The following is a 25974-nucleotide window of genomic DNA, read 5'->3' as shown; positions in this document are numbered from 1 at the left end:
TTCTAAAAAGCTACCCAGTCTTACTGCTGCTGTATCTGCCATTTCGTCACCAGGTTGCTATCACAGGTACGCAATTTTTTTTCTGCTGTTGGTAATGACTTAGCTCAGAACGCCAGTAAGTCCAAACTCTTGCAAAGAGCTGCTAGGAGGAGAATGGCCAATAAGGCGGGGGTCCTTCTGACTCTGTTGCTGGAGTTCTCCCAGCATGCATCTGAGCAGTTAAAGTCCTGCCTCACTCTTTCATCTAGATATATTTATTAGCTCCATCAAAAAGTCGCCTTGGCCGGGCGGTGGTGGCGCACGCCTTTAATCCCAGCACTCGGGAGGCAGAGCCAGGCGGATCTCTGTGAGTTCGAGGCCAGCCTGGTCTCCAAAGCGAGTTCCAGGAAAGGCGCAAAACTACACAGAGAAACCCTGCCTCGAAAAAAAAAAAAAAAAAAAAAAAAAAGTCGCCTTGTCTCCCAGTCTGTCATGGTTTACCAGAGCAGATTGTTCCTCATTCCTCCTCCACCACTGACACCACAAATAAAGGGTCCTGTCTAGCGAGTTAAAGTTCATGGATCATAACTGACATTGAGGTGATATAAGCAAACATCATGGAGTTCTGTCAAACACCTCCACAGCAGGGAAGGACCCCAGAGTTACAAGAAATCTCAGCAGGACAAATGTATGTGCACGGCCAAGCTCACCCAGGCCTAGTCCTGGTACTACACTTCCTGACTCCTCTTACCCGCTACGTATGTAGAAGACTGTGGCCAGTGTCTGAAGAGCCCAGATGCCCTCCTACCCTAAAAATCTCTTCTTTCCAAGAGATGGGAAAAAAAAAGTCCTCAAAAAAGAATCTGCCTCTTATTTTGCACTTCTGATGACCCTTTTAAGTTTGACACCCCCACCCCACAACACACACCCCACACCTTGATCTTTGCTTGGGTACTTCTTCACATTTGCGCATCCCCAGTTCTCACCCTTCTAAGTGGTCCCAACACAGACAGCAGTGTTTGGTTTTGCTTACTTGTAAAGATGGCTGCTTGGTGGTTTTTTTTGGCGGCAGTTGTGGGAGGACCAGCTTCCAAGTGCATAGTGGAGTCCTCTGGTAACACAGTTTCTAACATTTCCTGAGACTTAAACGCTAAGTTCTCGTCTCCTAACAGTCCCCATTCGGAAAGATCCTCCTGTTCAATCTGGAAGACACTTGACACAGCCTCAGGAACCTCCTCATAAATATTTTGCTGGAGAAAAATACAAGGACAGAAAGTTCATCTCACTGGTCCTCCACAGTCTCCAGTTCCACACTGTGTTCTATACAGCAACAGAATGGATAGGTAAGGGTGTGTCTGAAAAAAAGCCTTTTCTCTGCAGATTGCAAAAGAAATCTTCAAATTGACTTAACGAAAAATCTGAAAGCCAGCAAATTATTTTCCCTGGTCTTCTGTCACCAAATCATAAGGGAAGAAACAAAAACAAACAAACAAACAAAAAAGCAGAAAACTTCATAGATGCATTTCTTTATTATTTTTTTAAGATTATTTGGAATTATGGACCACTGGGATCTAAAAACAAAACTCATTTTCTCAAACGATAAATCTAATCTGACTTAAATAAAAGGCTGAATTACACAGAGTGACTTTACAATACGATTATGCCATTTTATTCTTTGATATAGTCAAAGGTGCCATTCAGTGTCAAACGCCACACAAGTGTCTTTGCTACTCAAGAAGGAATAGCTGAATTGGGAGCTTATAAAATGCAGCATTAACATTGAGCTCAGATTTGTATACACTGACTGACTGGGGGTGTTAAAGAGGAATTAACAGTATTTCCAACACGATGGCACCAATTCCAAGTCCCGGATCTGTCAACGCACATATGCTTGGTCCTGATCAAGTTACTTACATTATTTTCCTCATTGAGAAAAGGGGTTAATAATAAAACCCTTTCCATAAGATGACAAAGCAGATATATTGCGTGATTACATGCTGTGCACTCTGCTTTCATACTGTCCACTTGTGATCAGCTGCTGTGTTTTATGCTCCACAGCTTTGGATACAGTCAACCATTTCCTCTGCTCTGCATTTCTCTGCTCCAAGCTTCTTCCGCTTAGTCTCACAGAGTTCAAGTTTGGGAGACTGAACAAATGGAAGCAACGTCCACCAGCATTGAAAATGGAGGAAAAAAAGCTCAAAGGAGAGCAATGACAGCCCTCCAGCTACAGTCCCTCCTGCTTCAGGAATCTGTCCAGCCTCCTCTCCTCCAAACCCTTCCTAACATGCCACTCCTACGCCTGGCTCCATCCCAGCATCCCAGCACACATCATTATAACTGCCTCAGCAGCAGCAGCATAAACCTGGCTGCTCATACGACCATTGCCTCATCTATTTAAATAGCACAGATCCATGCAGTAGGAACTATGTATAACCCCACTCCTTATGGATGGGGAAACTGAGGCTTGGACAAGTTGGGTTATTTGACCAAGGTCATACAAAAGCTGTCCTCCGGTCTAGACAACCTCATTCCAAAATATGCACTACCAATTTCTCTTTCACTTGATATAGATTAACGGCTCTAGAAATGTGGCTCACAGATTTCTGACACTATCTGAAACCCTTCTAGGAGGGCTGCAACGTCAAGCTACTTTAATAATATTAAACTGTTATTATTCGCCTTGTCCCACTGTGCTGAAATTTGCACGGACGACGGCAAACAGTGCAGGGTAAAATGGTGAACGCTCCTTCCCAAGTGCTTCCCACATGAGATCATCAATCATCTGGGGTGAGAGATGAGCTCGAGAAAGAGCCACGGGTGGGTCTGATTGCATGCGTGCATCCAGTTCACACCTCCGGGCTGATTCCGTACTGTAACCGATCTTTAAGCATCACTTGTACCATTTTTGTGCATTAACCAGGAAAAATATTTATAACTGTGGTAAAAAGCTATTAAAATACGACTCACTTTCCAGTCTATGTGACACTAGATTTAATATGCTTCATTGGAAAGAACACATTAATATATATATATATGCACATATACACACACATATACATTTATACATACATATTATGCACATAAAATATATGTGTGTGTGTGTGTGTGTGTGTGTGTGTGTGTGTGTGTGTGTGTGTGAATACAGGTGTGTGTGTGCAGGTCAGATGACAGCTTTTCAGAACTGCTTCTCTCCTTCAACCACGGAGCTAGGGAGTGAACTCAGATTGTCAGGTTGGCTCAGCAAGTACTTTATACAGGAAGCTTCTCTTAGGCCCTGAAAATTGTATTTTATATTAATATGTAATTGACTTTCAAGTATTCTCTTAAATGAAAAAAAAAAGCCATTTGAATTCCTCAGTTTTCCTCTTCAATAGATAAAAAGAATTGACATAAGTCACTTGTATCTTTTTGGTTTTTCAAGACAGGGTTTTTTTTCACGGTGTAGTCCTGGCTGTCCTGGAACTCACTCTGTAGACCAGGCTGGCCTTGAACTCACAGAGATCCGCCTGCCTCTGCCTCCCGAGTGCCGGGATTAAAGGTGGGCGCCGCCACCACTTGGCAGCATAATTCACCTTAACGAAAGTTCCTTGCATATCTTTAAACAATTTTAGGTGTCCAAAAGCATCTGATACTAATAAATAAATAAATATTTTAAAAAATGATTATTCAAAACACTAAAGAAGCTCTTTAAAAAAAGAAATAACTCAGTGAGTAGAAGGATTTGTCATATAAGCATGGTGGCCTGAGTTCAATCCCTAGAATCCACATGAAAAGCAAGATGAGGTTGAGGCCAGCTAAGCTGGAGAGAGATCTGCCTAGGCCTGCCTCAGCAACGTGGAAGGACAGAACCAGCACCTGAAAACCTGTCTGACCTCTACATATGCACTGCAGCATAGACATACCTGTACACACACACACACACACACACACACACCTTTTAAAAGACAGTGAGTCTATCACGTTTCTCTTTAATATTTCAAGTACTTGTCATATTGTAGGCATGTTGTCACTATTTGTAATAAGTAGACGAACAATGGAAGGGAAATTGTCTCAGTTTTCATCTACCACATAATTAACCTTTACTAGGACACCTAGTAGTAGCATACTACTGTCTTATTGGCCTATATACTAAATGAATTACTCCTGGGCGAGGACTGTTCTTCCTCTGTCCTTTCTATCAACCTTGTCTAAAGCAGTTCAGTGAGTAGATTAAGTTAATCTTATTCTATTGATTTCTATTGTGTTAAGACTAACTCGTCTTAGGTTTTCAATTTACTCTACCCACTACTGGATTAATGACCTGTAATGGTGCTACCTTGAGGCAGCTACCCTAGATACAGGTTAAGCCCACGGCCGCCTATGTGATAAGGCTTGGCAATTGGTCTATCCACACACAATCGGCAAGTGGCTACTAGTGCGCCACACCTGTGGTCCTGAGGCAGGCCATTTGCATACAAAGGGGACCAAAGACACAGTCCAGTCAAAAGCATCTGTAAGTGTAGCAAGTCTACCACTTGTGGTACCTGCTTACAGACTCCAGGGCTTCATGATAACAGAAGGTTCTGTATGTTTTCTGGATGCTGTCCTAAAATGAAGTGCATTCTCACTATATACACACATATATAGGGTCATATTTTCAAAATTCTCATGTAAAGCAATCATCATGTCTTCTTATGTAAATGTGGATTTCCTTTTAATTTGTTGACTCTAACTTAATATTAACTTTTGCTTTAAGTGGGGACACTTCCCATTATCAGAGAAGATGTTCCATATTGCTTCAAATACCATAATCATTTTGCCAGTGGTGGACAAGAGGCAAGCTTTGCTTCTGAAACACTCCTGTTACCCATTGTCCAGACTGTGCCTTGGCAGTTCTTCTAGCTAAATGTATATTAAAATTATGCTTTCCTAGAGGCTAATAGTTTAATTATATCTCAAACTACCTTCTATATTTAAGCACCTCTGATTCAGACGAGCTATTAATACCTTTCTCTCTGAAAAGAGTGTTTGGCTTTACTCAAAAGATTTCTGAGAGCCAAGGGAACCAGAACACCCATGTGGCTTTGGATCAGATGCTTAAACCCATTTCTAAAGTAAGTTAGAGGAGACTGTTCTTAACCCTCTGCCAACATTCAATCAACAGGAGACACACTATTACTTTAACACAGGGAAAGATTTTTACTGGAGATGTTACCGTAACTGGCCGTTCCTTAGTAGTTGTCTGGAACTCTTTCTCTTCTTCTAGCTCAGGTGTTTGTACTGGTACCTGAGATGGTCCAAAGTACATTTGTTCCATCAAAGAAATACCCTTAAGAGAAAAATGAAACAAAGCAATGTCTATTATAAAAATTATTGAAATGTATTATTTAGTATAGCAAAGTGTTAGGCAATTAAAACATTAAATTAGAAATACATAAGAGAAATATAAAGTACTCCATAACATTCAATAAATGAGAGAAGTATTTTTTAAAAAATCATGAAAATATCTCTGTGTAGCTGGGCATAGTGATACATGCCTTTAAACCCAGTACTTAGGAAACCATAGGCAGGAAGATCTCCAAGTTAGAGGCCAGCCTGTTGTACATAATGAGTTCCAGGCCCACTCAGGCTGTATAGTGAGACCCTCTCTCTCTCTCTCTCTCTCTCTCTCTCACACACACACACACACACACACACACACACACACACACACACGTTTTATTCTATTTCATGGACTTTTAAAATATTGATCTTCATAAATAGATTATTAAATTTAATAATAAAACTATATAATATCAGCTACTATAAAACACTACCATTTAATCAGGTATTGTAAAGATCACACAAGAAACTAAAATTAAATCTAAGATATATCCAAGCAAAAGCAAAAGAAATATGAATGCATTTTAACCCCCACTGCACTCTACTTAGCTGTGGTCATAAGACATTACAGGGATAGACAATAAACCCAGAAACAAGAGACCCTGGTTATGTGTAAACTATGAGTCCCCATATCTGACATCACCAGGCAAGTTAGTTTGTTTACTTTTACCTTGGTTTTATCACCCAGGCACTCAACTGTATAACTTTTTAAGGCCTCTTTCTTCTCTAGCCTTTTAGTAATGTCAATAGCAAAATCTAAAAACATAAAACATCCAAGATATCGTGGACACTATGAAAAGATAAAACTTATAAATGATATGAATAGACAAAGAAGAAACCTAGTCAGAGGCACAGAAAATAATTTTTCAAAGAACCATAAAAGAAAATTTCTCCAGTCTAAATAAGCAGGTACCTTATGAAGGTACAAGAAGCATACAGTAGCCGGGTGGCATTGGTGCACACCTTTAATCCCAGCACTTGGGAGGCAGAGCCAGGCGGATCTCTGTGAGTTTGAGGCCAGCCTGGTCTACAGAGCGAGATCCAGGACAGGCACCAAAACTACTCAGAGAAACCCTGTCTCGGAAAAAAAAAAAAAAAAAATACAGCACACCAAATACGCTGGATCAGAAAAGAAACTCCCCAGGACACATAATAATCAAAACACTGTGATGTGGGCTATTTGTACACTGTGTGAAAGTGTATTGCTATGATTGGTGTAATAGAGCTTCTAAATTGTCAATAGCTAGGCAGGAGGTATAGGCAGGACTTCTGGGCAGAGAGAGAGGAAGTAGAAGATGAATCTAAGCATGTGAGAGACACAAAGAGACACAGAGGAAGCAGGATGAGCGGTGTTTGATGGAATGTAGATTAATAGAACTGGATTAATTTAAGTTATAAGAGCTAGTTAAAAATAAGCCAAGGCCAAGCTTTCATAATTAATAAGTCTCCATGTCATTATTTGTGAACTGGAGGCCCAAAGAAAAATCTAACTATAATACTGAGTGTAAGAAACAAACAAATGAAAAAATCAACAATAACAAAAAGATAGGAAAAAAGCGAAGTCACATACAAAGGCAGGCTCCAAAGAGTAACACCTGACTTTTAAATGGAGATTCTGAAAGCAAAAAGAGCCTGGAAAGATGTTCTACAAACTCTGAGAGACAAAAAATGCCAGCACAGACTACTACACCCAGCAAAACTATCAGTCACAATCAACTGAGAAAAGCATTCCACGGGGGGGGGGGGGGGGGGGGGGGGGGGGGGGGAGTAATAAGCAATTTCTATCTACCAATACAGCTCTAAAGAAGGTTAATCATACTCAAAAAGCCACAATGAGCAACTTACCTGAAAACAATAAATCAAAAGAGGGAGAAAACCTACACCATAACAACAAAATAGCACCTCACCTCATGGTAAAAGGTATATAAAGGTATTTCAAGCAAATGAACTCATGTATTAAGCAAATGTAACAATTTTAATATCTGACAAAATTGAATTCAAACCAAAACTAATCAGAAGAGACATAGAAGGACACTACATACTTGTCAAAGGAAATATCCACCAAGAGAATATTGCAATTGCAGTTCCTGGAAATAGATCCACCTCAAGATCCCACTATACTACTCTTTGGCATGTACCCAAAGGATTCTACACCGTACTACAGAGATCCCTCTTCATCCATGTTCATCACTGATCTCTTCATAACAATCAGAAACTGTAAATAGCCCAGATGTCCATCAATTGGTGAATGGGTAATGAAAATGATACATTCAAACATTTGTCATTCATTCCCCTGCCCGCCCCCCCCCCAAAAAAAAGTTTCCTTCATTGTCTAATATGGTATACTAAAGTGTCAGAGCTAGAAGGCACTGGAAAAACCAGTACCATCTGAAGAGAGCCCAAATGCCATGAGTAAGGAAACCCAAGCTCCGAGCCCAAAGGGTGCCATGTCTCCAAAGCAAACCAAACAGAGCCTTCCAGGTAATCAGATGCAAGCAGATGGACCAGTCACACGAGCAGCAGCTTTCTTCTGTCCTGTGCGGCTGGCTCAGTACTTCTTCAGTCATCCGTCAGAGAAGGGATGAGGAGTAAAGCCCATATGCACACTTCTTGCCATGAAATCCAACATCTTCCCGAAGGACAGTGTCCTCGATGATATGAGCCAAGAGTCTGTTTCTAGCACATGCCTTCCTATGATCTCATTAATATTTCCTCAGAGTATACCACCTTCAAGTAAAGGGCCATGAAGCTCAAATTTCAGGAAAGGGGGAAAAGACAGTTCGTGGCCCTGAATAAGGGACTTGTCCGCACAGGTTAGAAAATGCCCTGATGTGCATGACAATCCCTTGCTCCCTGAAGGTATAAACCTGATGGCACTGGCTGCCAGAATTCTACTTGCAGGCACAGGAATGTCAGGACCGCTTTGCATTCAGTCTTCCACATTTTACTTTTTTTTCCCCAGTTAAACATTTTATATGATTATTATGGATGATTTGACCCTGAATTCAATAGAACTGTCAGTACTGAAAAAAAAATGTGATTTCAAATAAAACAGAAATTGAGTAGCTGTTATATAAATGTAAACATCAACACTGCTAGAGGAGCCTGTAATCATGCGAGGCATCTTCTCCACAAAGTCCTTAAGTCTTTTCAAAAGATTCAGTATTTCTGGAAACACGGTACCACTATATTTCAAGGAAGATGGAATTTCTCTTCAGTAAGTGCCCCTTACTACAGAATTATATACACACTGTGTTTAAACTATTGAGTTTTTTCATGGAATAGGTTGCTTAAAACAGAAAATCTGAAACAGAGGTGTCCTAATTAGCTTGAACAATCAACTCAACACAACCTAAAGTCACCTGAGCAATTCCACCTGAGAGATTCCTCAGGTTGGACTGTCCCATAAGCGTGTCTGTGGGAATTTATCTTGACTGTTCATTGATATGGGGGGGCGGGCACCAGCAAACTATGGGTGCCGCCATTCCCTAGGCAGGCAGGCGGTTCTTAGACTGCTTAAGAAAGCTTACTAAGAAGTGTGAGCCTGCCAGCTAGCCAGCAAAAAGCATTCCACCATGAATTCTGTCTCTAAGTTCCTACATGAGTTCTTGAGCTGACTTCTCCCAGGTATGGATTATAACTTGTAAGCTGAAATAAAACCTTGCCTGGCCTACATTGCTTTTGGTCATGGTACTTGTCAACGAAACTAGAACAAGAAATAAACAGAAAAATATTTCAAGAATATGACAGAGCCTAAGGCTGGGCAAAGCTTCAATCTTTACTCATTGTCATCCCCATTAGAGAAAACAACCCATCTGCATTTTCTTTTTCAGAAACCTATAAAAAAAATTGACTCAAAAATAAAATAAATAATAATAACAACAACAAAATAATAATAATAGTAAAATTGCTGAGAGAGAGAGAAAGAGAGAGAGAGAGAGAGAATCACAAAGACAGGCCTTCCTGGAAACAAAAATTACATAAATGTATAATATTATAATTCACAAATACTATTTATAGGAAAGCAAATTACTGTAACATTGATCTTAAGTGCTCTGATCTTAAGATAATTCAGACCTTGCAGGGGTGGGGAATGAACCCTGTAAGACAATACTAATAAAAAAAAAATCTGCTTCAAAAAACAAAGGAAGAAAGAGATTTGAGTAAATGTGTTGGCCTTCGTCTTCTAGGCTATTGCAATTTGCTATGTTGATCTGACATTCCTTTTGAATTAAGTCGCAAGGATTCAGGGAGTGCCGTCTAGCTGGCTACGTGAGCCGCCCTGTGCAACAGCAGTTCAGTTGGGAATGCTGGGAAGTGTAAGAGCAGTGCAGGGACAGCAGGTCGGAGTCCTTCCCTTGAGAAGAGGCATCAAGCCAGAGATGAAAAAGACAGACAAGAACTGCTTTCCAGGCTGCAAAACAAGTATATTTAGTCAAGCATAAATATTATGCAAGGCTCCAAGCTCAATCCACATATAAATTCAATTTATAGACAAAGATGAAGATAAGGCTATACAAAACAGAAAGTGCACCTGTTCCCAGTTTGCCAGTGAAAGACTAATCTGGGGGAAAAGCTGGGTTCCTGGAGTGGGAGTAGAGGCAGAGAAAAATGGAGCATGGTTCTTAGTTCATATCTTAATACAGGGCCATGTGAAAATAATTGTGTGTCTATCAATTCTGAGAACTCATATACCTCTTATTTATTTAGCCAACAGTACTCTACGAAGGTGAAGTTTCCCAGCTGGAGATGTGGTTTAGGGCAGAGGAATGGCCTGTGATGTGTGAGGCCTTAGGTTTTGTCTCCATCCTAACACAGCCAAGACTCTGTCTCAAAACGTAGAGATGATTTTATGGGACGAGGCCCTTGTTACTGTCCCCGATAGCATAAAACAACAGCAGCAGCAGCAGCAATGACATAAAAGACTCCAAGATGTATGGATGATTTTGTGGGACGAAGGGTATGTGAAGTATTTGCTGTGTATATTACTAACGCAGAGACTTCTTGTTTTACCTAGAAATTCTGTCACCAACTACTTCACCCTTTCATTTCCTCCTGAAAATTCTAGTTTCCTTGTCCACCCCTCCCTTCCTCCAGCCCTGCCAACCATGGTCCCCCTAACACTTTCTCAGTCTTTTCCAGAATGTGATGGTGCAAATTATTCAGTAAATTGCCTTTTTAATTTTTCTTTCTTATCACTTAGTAATACAAATTTGGTTGTTTCCACATAGTAACTTTTGAGAGGTGGTAGAATGTGTTCTAATTCAACACTGTGAGAGGAAAGATCGAAACATGTTTATATTTTTCCCAAATAACACCAAATCAAAAAATGTTTCAGTTTTTGCTATTTCTGAATCAAATAATAAATATTATTAGCCCTCTTAGTTATATCCTTTAAAAAACATGCAAAAATGTTGTCTGAAAATTTGAATTAAACATGATGAACCTATCCAATGTACAACAAAAAGATTTGTAATACCACCTGTAGATCTTATTCCAAAAGGCTTCTTTCTGAGAGCTATCATTCAAAGTGGTCCCCAAGGACACTCAACTCCTGAATAGGCCCCTCCTAAGTGAGCAAGCTGACTGTATAGTCTGCCAAGGAGAGCAGAAATGGAAATGTGTAGCTACACCATAAAACTCAAGGCAACATCAGCCTGGCCATCTTACATCACTTGGCTTTGGGAGAGCCATCTAGCATGTCAAGGGGCCATCAAGCAGTCCTGTGGTGAGGAACTGCACCAAATTGCTGGTGTTGTGATAGGTACATCCTGGAAACAGATTCTTTGGTTTCAGTCAAGACTTCAAATAACAAGGGCCCCAGACAAGACCTAATCCCAATCCATGATGTGGGGCCACACCATATAGATAGGTGGCTTCTGGACTCCTGACCCCCAAAACCTAACACATGTGCACTCTTTTAAGCTTTGGGGCAATTTATTGCACAGCAATGAAGAATAAAGAGGTGCTCTAAATTAAAACTCCAGCTCCAGGTATTTCCCAGCATTCCTAGAGAAACTATGACTTCAAAATCTCTTAACAGTTCTTATTTTTGAGTATATGTTCTTCATTATTACCATTGTATAATTTTCTTAGCTTTCTTAAAACAGATATTGCTTAGAAACACCATGAAAAGGTGAAGTAGTTAGTGACAGAATTTCTGAATAAAACAGTAAGTATGTGTGTGAGTAATATACACTGCAAATATTTCACATACCCTTTGTCCCACATATCCTTTGTCCTAAAAATTCATCCATACATCTTGAAATATTTTCTGTCATTGCTGCTGCTGCTGTTTTGTGCTAATGAGGACAGTAACAGTGTTTTAACAGTGACCTATACCTAAAAACCTTCAAGTTGTATCACTTAATATCACATTGCATTCATCACCACCTTTAAATAACACACCCCTTACAGGGCTTCTAAAGTATTTGTAAAATCTTTAGAATTACAGAGCTTACAGAAGTAGAACATTCATATGCCAATAATATGATTTCTTTGGTCTTATTAAACAAAGTCAATGAAGCAACCCTCTTGTTCTTTTAGTTACAACATCACATACGAGATTTTTATGCAATGTATGTGTCGTTCTTAGTTAAGGTAAAGATTACTTAATATCCACAAAAGTTAACAATCAGTCCTAAGTTTTGCTCTCTGCATACTAAATCCCATATTGTCCAAACTTTTGTCCTATAGAGTTGAGAAAATGAACAATAAATTTTGAAAAGAACTTATAAAAACATTCTCTTAAGCTTCCTAAGATTTAGTAACATAAATAAATACCCCCAAAATAAAATTCAGAGTTCTAAAAGCAAACATACTTTTGTTTACCTCATTCAACAAATATTTATTTATAGAGTAACTACTAAGTCCAAGGAACTTGGAGCATTAAAAGGCAAAATAAAAATAATCTTGTTTCCAGGATTTTATGGTCTTCAAAACAAACTCAGCATTTTAAACCTCACAAGAACAGAAGAAAAGAAAAGGATCACTTAGGGTGTCACCACCTAAAGGAACATATATACATTAGTGGTTAGATAAATAATAATAATATGCTACCAAATGAGTAGTTGCCCAAAGGGGTCCCATGGAAATCCCAAACAACCCAGGAGACAATAGTTTGCTCTCCACAAACTTGTAGCAAAGCCCCGCTGTGGAAGCAAACTCACACAACCCATTGAACATGGAGAAGTTGAGTTGGTGCCTACATAGAACCTTCACCCTTAAGTTCTAGTGTCTTTGGTACAGGAAGATACTCTGCAGGCTACCAAAAGAGAAACATAAACACCAACCCAGCCACAAACCTTTGACCTACAATCTGTCCTGCCTGTAAGATATGCTGGGGCAGTGGTGGCACAAAGCTTGTGGGAGTCACTAACCAATGTCTGATTTGACCAGGAACCCATACCTGACATTGTTTGGGTGACGAAGAATCAGAGATTAGATAGTCCAGGGACCTCGGGTAAAACCAAGTACTATTTGGTCTTAAGAAAATAAATAAATACACCTGCCAGGGAGCCAGGCAGGCTGACTGCAGAAGTTCACCTCTCACTCTTTCCCAGACGCAATCCTTCAGTCACACCCTCAGCTCTGCAATAGAACACCTGCTGCCGCCTTCCCTAAGCCCATCTCCTGTGAATCCCACAGATCTGCCCATCCTCACCTCCCTCCTACCACTCCTTGCTTTATCCCAGCTGCCAACTCAGGCAGGAAACCCTTGCTAACCCAAAGGCCATTCCTGCCAGGGACTCAGGCAGGCGGCGTGAAGATCTATCTCCACTTCCCCTCTGCTCCTCCAGTCCCAATCCCCCAAATCTTACACCCAGCTCTGGGGCAGAACCTGCTGCAGACTCCCTTTCCTCTCTGACTCCATCCCCAACAGATCACAAAGATCTCCTCCAACTTTCTTTGCCCCAACTCATCCTCTTACCTCAGCCTCCAGTACCAGCAGGCATTCCCTATGAACACACCAGCTGAGCAGGACAAAGAAAGAGGCAAGCCAACTGAAGACCTTCACCACTCCCTCCTCTCCTCCAAATCTATTCCCCAGTCTCATCCTTAGCTCTGTAAGAGAACACCTGCTGCAGCCTTCTTTCAATACCCACCTCCAACATCTCCTGTGGCTCCCACAGACACTCCTCTCCTAACCTCTATCCCCCTACTCTGCTTTATCCCAGTTGCCAACTCCAGCAGGCACCCCCTGTTAACCCAAAGGCCATTTCTGCCAGGAAAGCTGGTAGGCAACCTGCAGATCTTCACCTCTCCTTCGGCTCCTCCAGATCCAAACCCCAGTCTCATCCCCAGCACAATAGTAACCCACTGGGATGAACTCTCTTCACAGTTTACCCATTCCAAGGAGACAGATCCTGGTTGGACACTCTTCTCTCCTTCTTCCTCTGAAACCTATCAGATCCTAACCTATACCCCTTCTTAAGTATCAGCTCACAATACCCAGAAACACACTTTACTTTGAACCCCCACATCTATCAGATCTACAGGAAATTTCCTATCAGATAAAACACAGCCATCACACCCTCCAAAAATCCAAAGAGGAAGGAAAAACCAAGAAACAAAACATTTCCGCCACCCCCCAAAAGACAGAAATCATCCCAATCCCAGTTGCCTAGATACCAGTGTAAGAACACAATCACCAACAGCCAGAGCAATATGTCACCACCAGAGCGGACCTTTCCTACTACAGCAGGACCTGAGTATTCAACCATGGCTGAGGCACAAGAAAAAGCCCTTAAAACAAACTATATGAAGATGATGATAGAGGTCCTTTAAAAGGAAGTGAATAAAACCCTTAAAGGAATGCAGGAAAACATAAACACACTATTGGAGGAAATGAATAAATCCCTTAAAGTAATCCATGAAAACCTAAACAGTGGGCAGAAATGAATAAAACTATTCAAGACCAGAAAAAGGAAATAGAATCAATAAAGGAAACACAAATTGGGGGCATTCTGAGAATGAAAAATTTAGGATTCAAACAGGAACTACAGAGGCAAGCTTCACCAATAGGATACAAGAGATGAAACAGAGAATCATAGGCACTGAAGATACAATACAAGAAATGGATACATTGATCAAAGATGGTGTTAAATCTAAAAAAGTCCTGACAGGGAAATTTGGGACACTATGAAAAGATAAGAAATGTAGTAGAATATTATTTTAAGGTGTGTTACTTTTGTTTATGTTGCATTTGTTTAACTCTGCGAAGCTGTGTTGCTGTGCCTGCCTAAAACACCTGATGGCCTAATAAAGAACTGAATAGCCAATAGCAAGGCAGGAGAAAAGATAGGCAGGCATGGAGAATATGTAGAGGGAGAAATCTGGAAAGAGAGGCTGAGAGCTAGGAGCCTCTAGAGAAGGAGGAGGAGGACTCCAGGGATCAGCCACCCAGCTACACAACAAGCCATGGAGTAAGAGTAAGATTTTCAGAAGTTAGAGAAAAGGAAAAGCCCAGAGGTAAAGGTGGACGGGATAATTTAAGTTAAGGAAAGCTGGCTAGAAACTAAGCCAAGCTAAGGCTGGGCATTCATAAGTAAGAATAAGCCTCTGTGTGTGTGATTTATTTGGGAGCTGGGTGGTGGGCCCCCCCCCCAAAAAAAGAGCAAAAACCACCAACATTAAAGAAAAATAGGAATAGAGAAAGGAGATGAAACCCAGCTCAAAGGCCCAGAAATTATTTTCAACAAAATCAAAGAAGAAAAATTTCCCAACCTAAAGAAGGTGATGCCTATCAAAGTACAAGAAACAAAGAACAACAAATATACTGGACCAGAAAAGAAAGTTCCCTCACCACATAATAATCAAAACCCTAAATGTGCAGGACAAAGAAAGGATATTAAAAGCTGCAAGGGGAAAAGACCAAGTAACATGTAAAGGCAGACCTATTAGAATTATACCTGACATCCGTGGTCCTACCACAGCCAGTGTCTGTGTTGATGTCCGTGGCCTGTGGTGCCACCAAAGGCCACACAGATGCCTGGGGTCTAGGTCACATCCTGTGGCCATGTTGGTGTCCAAGGGCAGTGCTACTGCTGGAGCCGTGCCGACCTGGATGGTCTTCGATGTCACACGGGGCCATGGTGTCACCTAGGTCTGAGGGCCATGTCTGGGTCTGTGGCCCAGCAGCAGCCAGGATCTGAGTTGATGTCCGTGGCTCCTGTTACCACTGAGGCCTGTGTGAATACCCAGGGCTGAGACAGCCACCTGAGACCATGTTGCTGCCACATGTTGCTGCCTCTGGGGCATACTGATCTGGGTGGCCTATGCTGCCACCAGGGCCATGGTAATGCTGGGGCCCAAGCTGCTGCTGAGGGCCATGTCTAGGACTGTGGTCCTGCTGCAGCTGGGGTCTGTGATGATATCCATGACCAGTGTTGCCACAGGACATCCATCACAGGAGCCATGCGCATTGAAATCTGAGAGCCACGCTGAGGCAGCCCCACCCCTCACTGGTCCTGGGAGTGGCCCTGCCTCTTGCTGTTCATTGCAGCAGGAGAACTGACCTTGTCCAACCCATCCCACCCCACCATGGGAGAACTTCCCCACCCCCACCCTGAACTCAGAAGAGATGGCCCCACCCCTCACCATGGGCATGGAAGAACTGGCCCTGATGGAAGGGACTGGTCCTGAGGATCCCCATGACTCAGGGCAAAAGCAGGATATCGGTGAGGGTCCAGCGATGATGGTGTGCCAGAAGCCTTGAACCAGACCAATGACTCTTTGCAATGAGCATTTTGTGGGTGGCGCTGATTGGACAAAGTGTACAGCTCCCCATGCCACTAAGATGAATGAAGAGGGGTTAGAAGGACAGGGGATCCATGTGTTTTTTTGATTGTTTCTTTGTTTTGTTTTGTTTTTAGTTGATCTTGAGGGGGAGGGGTGCTACAGGGGGAGGGGCAGATATGGAGGTATTGGGAGGTGAGTGGGATTGGGGTGCATGATGTGAAATTCCCAAAGATTCAATAAAAAAATATGTTGTAAAAAACAGACCAAAAATATCACACCTTAGGCAAATGAGCTGAAAAATCCTGCAGAATGACATCCTATTTTTTTCCCACCCATTCCTCAAATCCAAAGACACCTGGTAAAGAGTCTGTATCTAGGTAAAGAAATGCAGCCCCTGGTACACGTGGTTTCCTGATGGCACAGAACAGAAATGACAGGGAACCCCTGGTGTCCAAGGTCAGTCTGTGCATTGCTAGGTGAAAACAGGAGGCTTAGCCATCAGGGGGGATGTGTGTGCCCCTACCCTGGTGAGCTCATGTTGTCTGCCTCCAGACCGTTTTTATTAAAATTACGCAGGCTGCTTGCCTGATCCCCTTTGGCTCTCCAATTCACAACCTAAATACAGGTGGGATCACACCCCTGTCCTCGACATCTGGGAAGAAAGAAAATGATTGTTACTGAGAAGAAAAAGAGCTTGTTTTCAACTCAAGGACAAAGAACCTGTGGCATGAGTTGACTGTCTCAGCGGTTGACATAAGTGGTCTAATTTGTGTGGCATTCCCCTTGGTGACAACAGGAAGGTGGGGCCAACTGGGAAGGTGTGGGATCCTTGGTTTCAATTAAAAAGTATAGTCAGAGACATGGGATTTGGCCAAGTCTCATAAATCTGCTAAAAGAATCGAGGCTGTCAGGTAAATTTAAATAAAACCAACCAAGTCCACTGAGGAAAAAAAAGAAGAAGAATTACACCTTGACTACCTGACTTGTCAATGGAGACTCTAAAAGCCAGAAGGACCTGGACAGATGAGTTGCAGATTCTAAGAGATCACATATGCCAGCCCAGACTACTCTACCCAGCAAAACTTTCAATCATTATAGATAAAGAAAAAATATTCCATAATAAAGCCAAATTTAAATAATATTTAACCAAAAATCCAATCCTACAGAAGGTGCCAGAAGGAAAACTAACAACAACCATGAAAAGGCAGGGAATAAATAATTTCAAAATAGCAGAGTCAAAAGCACGTGCGTGTGCACACACACACACACACCACCACCACCACCACCACCACTGCCAACACAACCACCACCATCAACAACAATAGCAAAATATCAGGAATCAGCAATCATCAGTCACTGATATCTCTCAATATCAATGGTCTCAACTCACCAATAAAAAGAAACAGAATAACAGAATGAATGCAAAAAACAGGATCCATCCTTTGGCTGCATCCAAGAAACACACTTTAACATCAAGAATAGACATTACCTCAAGGTAAAGGATTGGAAAAAGATATCCCAAACAAATGGATCTAAGAAGGAAGCTGGTGTAGCCATTTTAATATCTAACAAAACAGACTTCAAACCAAAACCAATCAGAAGAGATAGGGAAGGACACTACATGCTCATCAAAGGAAAAATCCATGATGATGACATTTCAATTCTTAACATTCTTGCCCCAAACACAAGGGCACCCAGCTTAAGTCACATATTGACCCTCACACACTGGGAGACTTCAATGCCCTACTCTCACCAATGGACACGTCATCCAGACAAAAGCTAAACAGAGAGATGCTGAAGCTAACAGACGTTATAGACCATGTGGCCTAACAGATATTTACAGAACATCTCATCCAAACACAAAAGAATTTACCTTCTCAGCACCTCATGGAACTTTCTCCAAAACTGACCAAATACTCAGACGAAAAGCAAGTCTCAACAGATACAAAAAATCTGAAGTAACTCCCTGCGTCCTATCAGACCACCAAGATTAAAACTGGATATCAACGACAGAAATAATAGAAAGCTTATAAACTCATGGAAAATGAACAACTCTTTACTGAATGAAAAATGGATCAGGACAGAAATAAAGAAAGAAATTAAGTAAGAGTGAGTACACAACATACCCAAAGTTATCAAACATAATGAAAGTTGTTCTAAGAGACAAGTTCACAACACTAAATGCCTACATAAAAAAAAAAAAAACCTCGAGAGATCCCAGAGGAGCAACTTAACAGCACCCTTGGAAACTCCAGAGCAAAAGAAGCAACCACACGCAGGAGGGGCAGACAGCAGGAAATAATCAAACTCGGGACCGAAATCAAAAACAGAAAGAAGGAGAGCAATACAAAGAAACAAGAAACAAAAGAGTTGGTTTTTTGAAAATACCAGTAAGATTGACAAACCCTTCTCCAAATTAACTAAAAGGTAAGAGATAACATCTAAATTAACAACATTAGAAATGAAAATGGGGACATAACAGACAGTAAAGAAATCCAGGGAACCATAGGGATGGGATTTAAAAACCTGTACTCCACCAAATTGGAAAATCTAAAACAAATTAGATATTTTTCTCAGTAGGTACCACTTACCAAAGTTAAATCGAGATCAGAGAAGTAACCAACAGCTATAGTCCCTAGTAAAATAGAAGCAGTCACTAAAAGTATCCCAACTAAATACATCCAAGGCAAGATGGTTTTAATGCAAATCAAAACTACTTTAAGAGATTCCATCTTACACATGTCAGAATAGCTAAGACCAATAAAACAAGTGACAGCTCATGCTGGTGATGGATGTGGAACACTCATCCATTGCTGGTGGAAGTGCAAACTTGGACAGCCAGGTTCCTCAATGATGGGAACTGGTCTACCTCAAGGCCCAACTACACCACTCTTGGACATATACCCTAAAGACACTTCATCCTACCACAAAGACATCTGCTCAACCATGTTCACAACAGTTTTATTCATAATAGGAAATTGAAAACAAACTAGATGACCCTCAACAGAAGAATAGATAAAGAAAATGTAGTACATTTATACAATGGAATATTACTCAGCTGTTTAAAAATGATATATGAAATTTGCAGGCAAATGGGTGGAGCTATAAAAATCCTAAGTGAAGTAACCCAGAACCAGAAATATAAATATGCTATGTACTGACTTATATGTGGATATTAGCTATTAAATAAATGATAACCAAGCTACAATCTGAAGATCCAGAGAGGTTAGGTATAAAAGACAAGACTAAAGGTGACATGTAGATCTCCCTAGGAGGGGGAAACAGAATAGATTTTATAGGTGGACTGGGGGTGGGGGATGGGAACAGTAGGATCAGGTGTAGAGGGGAAGAGGAGAGATGTGAGGGAGGGAATGAAGGGACAAAGAGCTAGAACTGAGGAGCATTTGAGTGACAGTATGGAAACTTACTACAGTAGAAACTTCCTAAATATGAATGTGATCCTAATGAATTATCTAAACAATGAGGGAGACAGAGCCCCAACCAGTCATCTCTTGTCACCAAACGAAGCTTCCAGTACCAAGACCGGGTTACATCCAATTCAGTTGTTGCCCAAAACGCCCCATGGAAATCTTCAAACAACCCAGGCTGATGCCAAGAAAACAAGTTGCTCTCCACAAACTGACAGCAAGGCCCCATTGCTGAAGCAACACCCACACAACTTATTGAACATGAATGGATAGGTGTAGATGTAATTCTAAACCGTCTTATTAAATAAGAAACAGAGCCAAATAAAGAGTTCAAAGCCCAGAGATCGAGCAGTAGCCAAGAGCTAAGACCACCTTATCTTACCACTCGCTGCTGTCCTTCCCCTGAGAGAGAGAGACCTTCTTCCTGTGTCCTTTTTATTGTCTTTCTGTTCTGCCTTCTCATTGGCTGTAAACCCAACCACACACTTCCTCGTCACTGCCTGTCTATACAGACCTCCAGGTCTCTATGGTTGGTACTGAGATTAAAGGTTCAGGTCACCGCTTGGATGTGTCCTTGAACACACAGAGACTCTGTCTGACATGTGATCGGATTAAGGGCGTGTGCTACCACTACCAGACTTCTGCTTAATGGCTTGCTCTTAGCTCTGATCCCCAGGCAACTTTATTAACATGTAAATAAAATCACATTTCAGCACAAATAAAATATCACTGTAGATAGGTCAAGCTGGTGCCTGCATAGAACCTTCATCCCTATGCTCTGGTGTCTTTGGTACAGGAAGGTACTCTGCAGGCTACCAAAAGATAAAAATCAATACCAACCAAGCCACAAACCTTTGATCTACAATCTGTCCTGCCTGTAAAATATGCTGGGGCAATGGTGGCACAAAGCTTGTAGGAATAACCAACCAATGTCTGATTTGACTTAAGGCCCACTCCGTGAGCTGGAACCCATACTGATATTTCTTGGGTGATCAAAAATCAGATACTAGCCGGGCGGTGGTGGCGCACGCCTTTAATCCCAGCACTCGGGAGGCAGAGGCAGGCGGATCTCTGCGAGTTCGAGGCCAGCCTGGGCTACCAAGTGAGTTCCAGGAAAGGCGCAAAGCTACACAGAGTAAACCCTGTCTCGAAAAACCTAAAAAAAAAAAAAAAAAGAATCAGATACTAGATAGCACAGAGACCTGGGGTAAAACCAAATACCACTGGTCTAAAAAAAAAAAAGTAATGATAAAATGACTCCTAATGATATTCTAGTCTACTCATAGATCAGTGCCTTATTCAGCTATTATCAGAGACGCTTTCTCCTGAAGCAGATGGGGACATGTAAGGAGACCCACAGCCAGACATTACACAGAGAGAGAAAAACCTTGGAACACACAGCTGTAGAAGGGATGTCTCTATCAAACCCCACCCTCGGAGCTCAGGAAAACCTGCAGAAGAGGACATGGAAAGAGTGTAAATGCCAGAGGGGATGGAGGATGCTAGGAGAACAAAGCCCTCTGAAACTACTAAGCAAGGAGCACATGACCTCACAGAGACTGATGCAGCAAACACGGAGCCTACAGGGGTCTGCACCAGCTCCTCTGTGTGTACCTCATAGCTTTCAGTTCAGTATTTTTACGGGACTTCTGAGTGTATGGACGAGGGGGTCCCTGATTTTTGTGCCTTCTCTTGGGGCTCCTTTCCTTCCGTGGTGTTCCTTGTCCAGCTTCAGTATGATGGTTTTTGTTTTATCTTTTATTTTATTTTGTTATGTTTTGTTGTTATCTCTTAGAAGCCTGTGCTTTTCTAATGAGAGACAGAAAGGGAGTGGATCTGGATGGGAGGAGGGACCAGGGGGGATAGAGGGAGGGAAACTGTAATCAGGATATACTGTATGAGAAAACAATAAATAAAAGAGGTGAAAGCATTAAATAAACAATAATAATGATGATGATGATGATGCAGTTTAAATATGATACACATGATATAGATGTGTTTCCTGAAGGGTTCATATACTGAATTTTAATCCCAATGATAAAGTATCAAACAAGTCCCCAACTATGGAGGCTGGCTTTTAGGAGTGATTAGGATTAGAAAAAAAGTTATCAGTAGAATCCTCATGATTGGAAAGAGAAAGGAAGAGAAATGAAAGAAAGCGCGCGCGCGCGCACGCGCGCACACACACACACACACACACACACACACACGCTCACATAGGTGCTCTCACACACACATTTATTCACGCATGCTCACACATGTGCTCACACTCAGACTCAATCTCTGTCTCATCTCTTTCCTTCTATGTGGTTCCCTGAGGTACCTCACAGCTGTGCCATCAAGAAAGTCCTTAACAGATAAAGCTTTTCACCCATAGGTCTCCAGATGCAGGAGCCAACACTAAGCTCTTTTCTCTGTGTTACCAGGTTTCAGCTATCGTAGTGCAGTGATTCCAAATTAATTAATACAATGTCATAAGAAAGGAACTCAGTCAGACCCATAATAGAACCAAACACGACTGGAAAAAAAAATTCAATGAAATGATTCCTGATGATATTCTGCTGTATTCATAGATCAGAGTCTATCCCAACCGCCATCAGAGAGGCGTGATCCAGCAAACAATGGGAGCAGATGTAGAGACCCACAGCCAAGCACTAGGAGGAGCCAGGGGAACCTTGCAGAAGAGGCAGAGGAAGGATTGTAGGAGGCAAAGGGATCTAGGACACCACAAAGACACAAACCACAGAACCAACTAACCAGGGTTCATAGGGACTCACAGAGACTGCAGCAACAATCAGGGACCCTGTATGGGCCTGAGCTAGGAGTTCTGCATATACCTTATGGTTATGTAGCTGGGTGTTGTTGTGAGACTCCTAACAATGGGAGTGGGGGTGACTCTGACTCTTTGACCTGCAATTGGGACCCTTCTCCTCCTGGGTTGCCTTGACCAGACTTGATACAGTGTTTTTGCCTTGTCTTGTTGTAACCTGACATGCCATGTTTGGTTGATATCCCTGGGAAGCCTGCTCTTTTTTGAAAGGAAACAGAAGAGGAGTGGATTTGGGGGAGAGGGGAATGGGGGGTACTGGGAGGAGTGGAGAGAGGGGAAACAGTAGTCGGGATATAATGTATGAGAGAAGAATAAAAAAGAAAAGAAAACAACAAGAAAGAGAGGAAGGAAGGAAGGAAGGAAGGAAGGAAGGAAGGAAGGAAGGAAGGAAGGAAGGAACTCAGTCCATTTGTAACTAGATGTTGGGGTGAGCAGAGGACAGATTAAATAGATTCAGAAAAACGTCAAAAGGAAGTCTGTCCAGATGGACACAAAGGACATTCCCAGCGGTGGTGGAGAGGGATTACTGAGCAGATCTCCAAGTCCTTTCTTTTTCCCATGGGCAAGTTACGCTTGCCACTTACTATAGCAAGCAGGGTAGAAACGAACCTACCTTTACATTCACTCCCACGCCCCTTCCTCCAAACTCTGTCCTAAGGTAGGGGTGAGCCACGTGACGCTGTGCTTACTCGGTTTCTGGGCATGATTTTGCTGACAGCTACATCCCAAGTCAGAAAAGAAATCAGTCTGTGTGGGGACGTCTAGCACATTACTTAGGTCTTCAACTTTCTTCTGCCCACACCTTGTCAACTTCGAAACAAAGGAAGGGAATCCCTGTGTAGGAGCGACAAGCTTGCTCATCTGCTATCGAGAAATTCAGCCACGGTTCTCAGCCGGAAGTACCAGAAACATACTCTAGAAGGCATTTGAAAGGGTGACAGAGCTCACAGAAACAGAGGAAGGAGAGCCATGACATGGCGTCACAGGACCAAGCAGCAGCAAGTGTTACAGCAGTCTTCTGATAAACTCCTAGGGTGGGATACCTCGCTCAGCCCTGACACAGCGGGGAGGGCCTTGGTCCTGCCTCAACTTAGTATGCCAGACCTTGTTGACTCCCCAAGGGAGGCCTGACCCTCTGAGGAGTAGGTTTGGGGAGGGGAGGGTGCGGAAAAGAGGAGGGAGAGGGAACTGAGATTGGTATGTAAAATGAAAAAAAAAAACCTTTTTTAAAAAATTAATTAATTAAAAAATAAGAAAAATTTAAAATAAAAATAAAACTTGCCAGTCTAGACACAAAGCATGCCTTTAATCCCAGAATTTGGGAGGTAGAGGCAGGCAGATCTCTGTGAGTTCGAGGCCAGCCTGGTCTACAGAGTGAGTTCCAGGACAGCTGGGGCTACATAGTGAGAATAGATCTCAGAAAAATAAACTTGCCAGGCTTCCTCTTGATATAGGCTGACAGGGGCTTCCTGATACACATGGCCCATACGGATTCATGCCATCCTTTTTAAAAACAGACATAACGTATTGAAAAAAACTTTACAAGTCCACTGGATAGCTGGTGTGGTAAACTGAATTAATGACCTCGACTTTTACCTCCAAATGTGCTCACACCTTTTCCTGTGGTGTTCCCAATAATTAAAAAGATGCACTTTGCTTTTCCTGACAGGATTGGCCCATATGGTTTCCTTTAGGGAGCAAAATTAAGGTAATAAAGTGGCAATTCTGAGTCTTGAGATCAAGACAGCTTATATGTCACCATGAGAAATAAATGCCTTTTAAATCACAGGTTCCAGGAGGGAAACATATATATGGATATTCCCAGTCAGATGTTGGTCCTAGGGAGATATATTAAACAACATGATTCAGTTATAGTTCGCAGCCATAACAGAGTCTTTAATTGATTCATTATGTATGAATAATACAAGTGAGCAACAGACGCATGAGCAAGCACAGTCTAAATTAGCTGAGACGGGCTGTTAGGTTTAGCTTCAGTTATCAACTTGATACAACGTAGAATCATGTGGGAAAAGAGTCTCCATTCTCTAATTGGGTTGGACTGTGGGCAAGTCCCCAAGGCACAGTTTTAATTGTGTTAACTGATACAGAAAGACCCAATCCATTGTGGGTGGCACCATCCCCTAGGAAAGGAGTTCTGAACTATCTGAGACTGGAGAAATGAAGCACAAAAACGCAAGCAAGGGAGCAAATATTCATTCCCTTCTCTCTGCTCTTGACTGTGAATGGGATGTGACTGGCTACTCAAGTTCCTGCCTTGATTTCCCCCCAAGACGAAGAACTGAGACTGGAATGTAAAGTACAATAAACCCTTTCTCCGCTAAGGTGCTTTTTGTCAGGGTGTTTCCTCACAGCAGCAGTGGCTGAAATGGGACACCAGCCAGTCTAAAGATGTGAGAAATACTATTTAAAGCCATTGGGCTCTGGGAGTTCTTTTTTTTTTTTTTTTTTTTTTTTTTTTTCCCAGACAGGGTTTCTGTAGTCTTGGTGCCTGTCTTGGGTCTCACTCTGTAGACCAGGCTGGCCTTGAACTCACAGAGATACGCCTGGCTCTGCCTCCCAAGTGCTGGGATTAAAGGTGTACACCACCACCCCACCCCTGGGAGTTCTGTTGTTACATAGTGTTATCTGGTTTATATAATTACTAAGGCAGGTAAAAGATAAGATAAAAATGAAGCTGACAGGGTCAAATTATGAGGGTCATTCTCTATTCTGTGCTATATGTGGTTTGGATTTAGACCTTATTCTGTAGTCAGTAGAGATCCAATCAATTTCTTGTGGAAAATGAATTAATGAGTGTCTGGTAAAAACGTTTTACTAGGATTAAGGGCATGAAGATGTGGGTACATGCTGGTGATAGCCTAACCTAAGGCACAAGAAACAGGCCTCGAAGGATATTCTCTAATAGTTCCTGCCCTCCATTTCTTAAGAGTTACCTTAAAGAGTAATATTAATTACAATAAATGTCAAGTTTTTAAATATAGGGAGGAGCCATCTTCAATAAACTGGAATTCAGGTGTGTCTAGAAAAATCAGGAAAAATCTGATGGGAATTCCCTAAATCTTATTTTCATGAGTGTTGAGAGTCACGTGGCTAACATTCCAGAGAATTAAGGAGTTAGTCATTCTGCTTTGCATTCTCAAGGTTACTGACTACTTTAAGGAAGTCCTTTAGAGAACCTCCATATTCTCACAGTTTTTGAAATGTCTTTTGTAGTTCTTTTCAAGGTCCTTTCAACACACACACACACACACAAAAGGTCTTTCTTCTTCATTGCTACACCTGGATTTCTGAAGCCAGGTCATTTTACTTCATAGTGTCCACCCATTTTATTTTATTCATAAGGAATTGTCATAAGTGATATTTGGTATTTACAAAAAAATCTAATTCACCCCCAAAGGCTAGATACTTGAGAGAGAAAAAAAAAATTTACTATGAGCTACGAAAGCTATCAAGTACTGAGCACCCTGTATGTCAAGGCCTAAGCAAACATTTTTATGAGTATTTCATTTATGTCTTCACAATAAACCTACATGGTAGTGGTCACTATTATTCTTACTTTACATATTAAAACAAACCAACCAAGTAAAGTTAAGAGAGGTGGGTAAGGCTGAA

General features: G+C 41.7%; 1 protein-coding gene across 1 annotated transcript in view; it reads right to left on the bottom strand.

Moving 5' to 3' along the window:
• The window catches only part of Ttc6 (tetratricopeptide repeat domain 6), a 195196-nt gene that overhangs the window by 106214 nt on the left and 63008 nt on the right, over window positions 1-25974 (bottom strand). The window contains exons 8-9 of the mRNA XM_052738582.1: window positions 5177-5290; window positions 1013-1229 (exon numbers count right to left, since the gene is read on the bottom strand). Of these exons, the coding sequence (XP_052594542.1) occupies window positions 1013-1229; window positions 5177-5290 (331 nt within the window). The remainder of the gene's footprint in view (window positions 1-1012; window positions 1230-5176; window positions 5291-25974) is intronic.

This window comes from Peromyscus californicus, unplaced genomic scaffold, assembly GCF_007827085.1.
Source record: "Peromyscus californicus insignis strain IS unplaced genomic scaffold, ASM782708v3 Scaffold_15__1_contigs__length_86483966, whole genome shotgun sequence".
Classification (NCBI taxonomy): Eukaryota; Metazoa; Chordata; class Mammalia; order Rodentia; family Cricetidae; genus Peromyscus; species Peromyscus californicus.
Note: the sequence above shows the minus strand (reverse complement) of the source record. Positions and strands in the feature narration are given on the sequence as shown.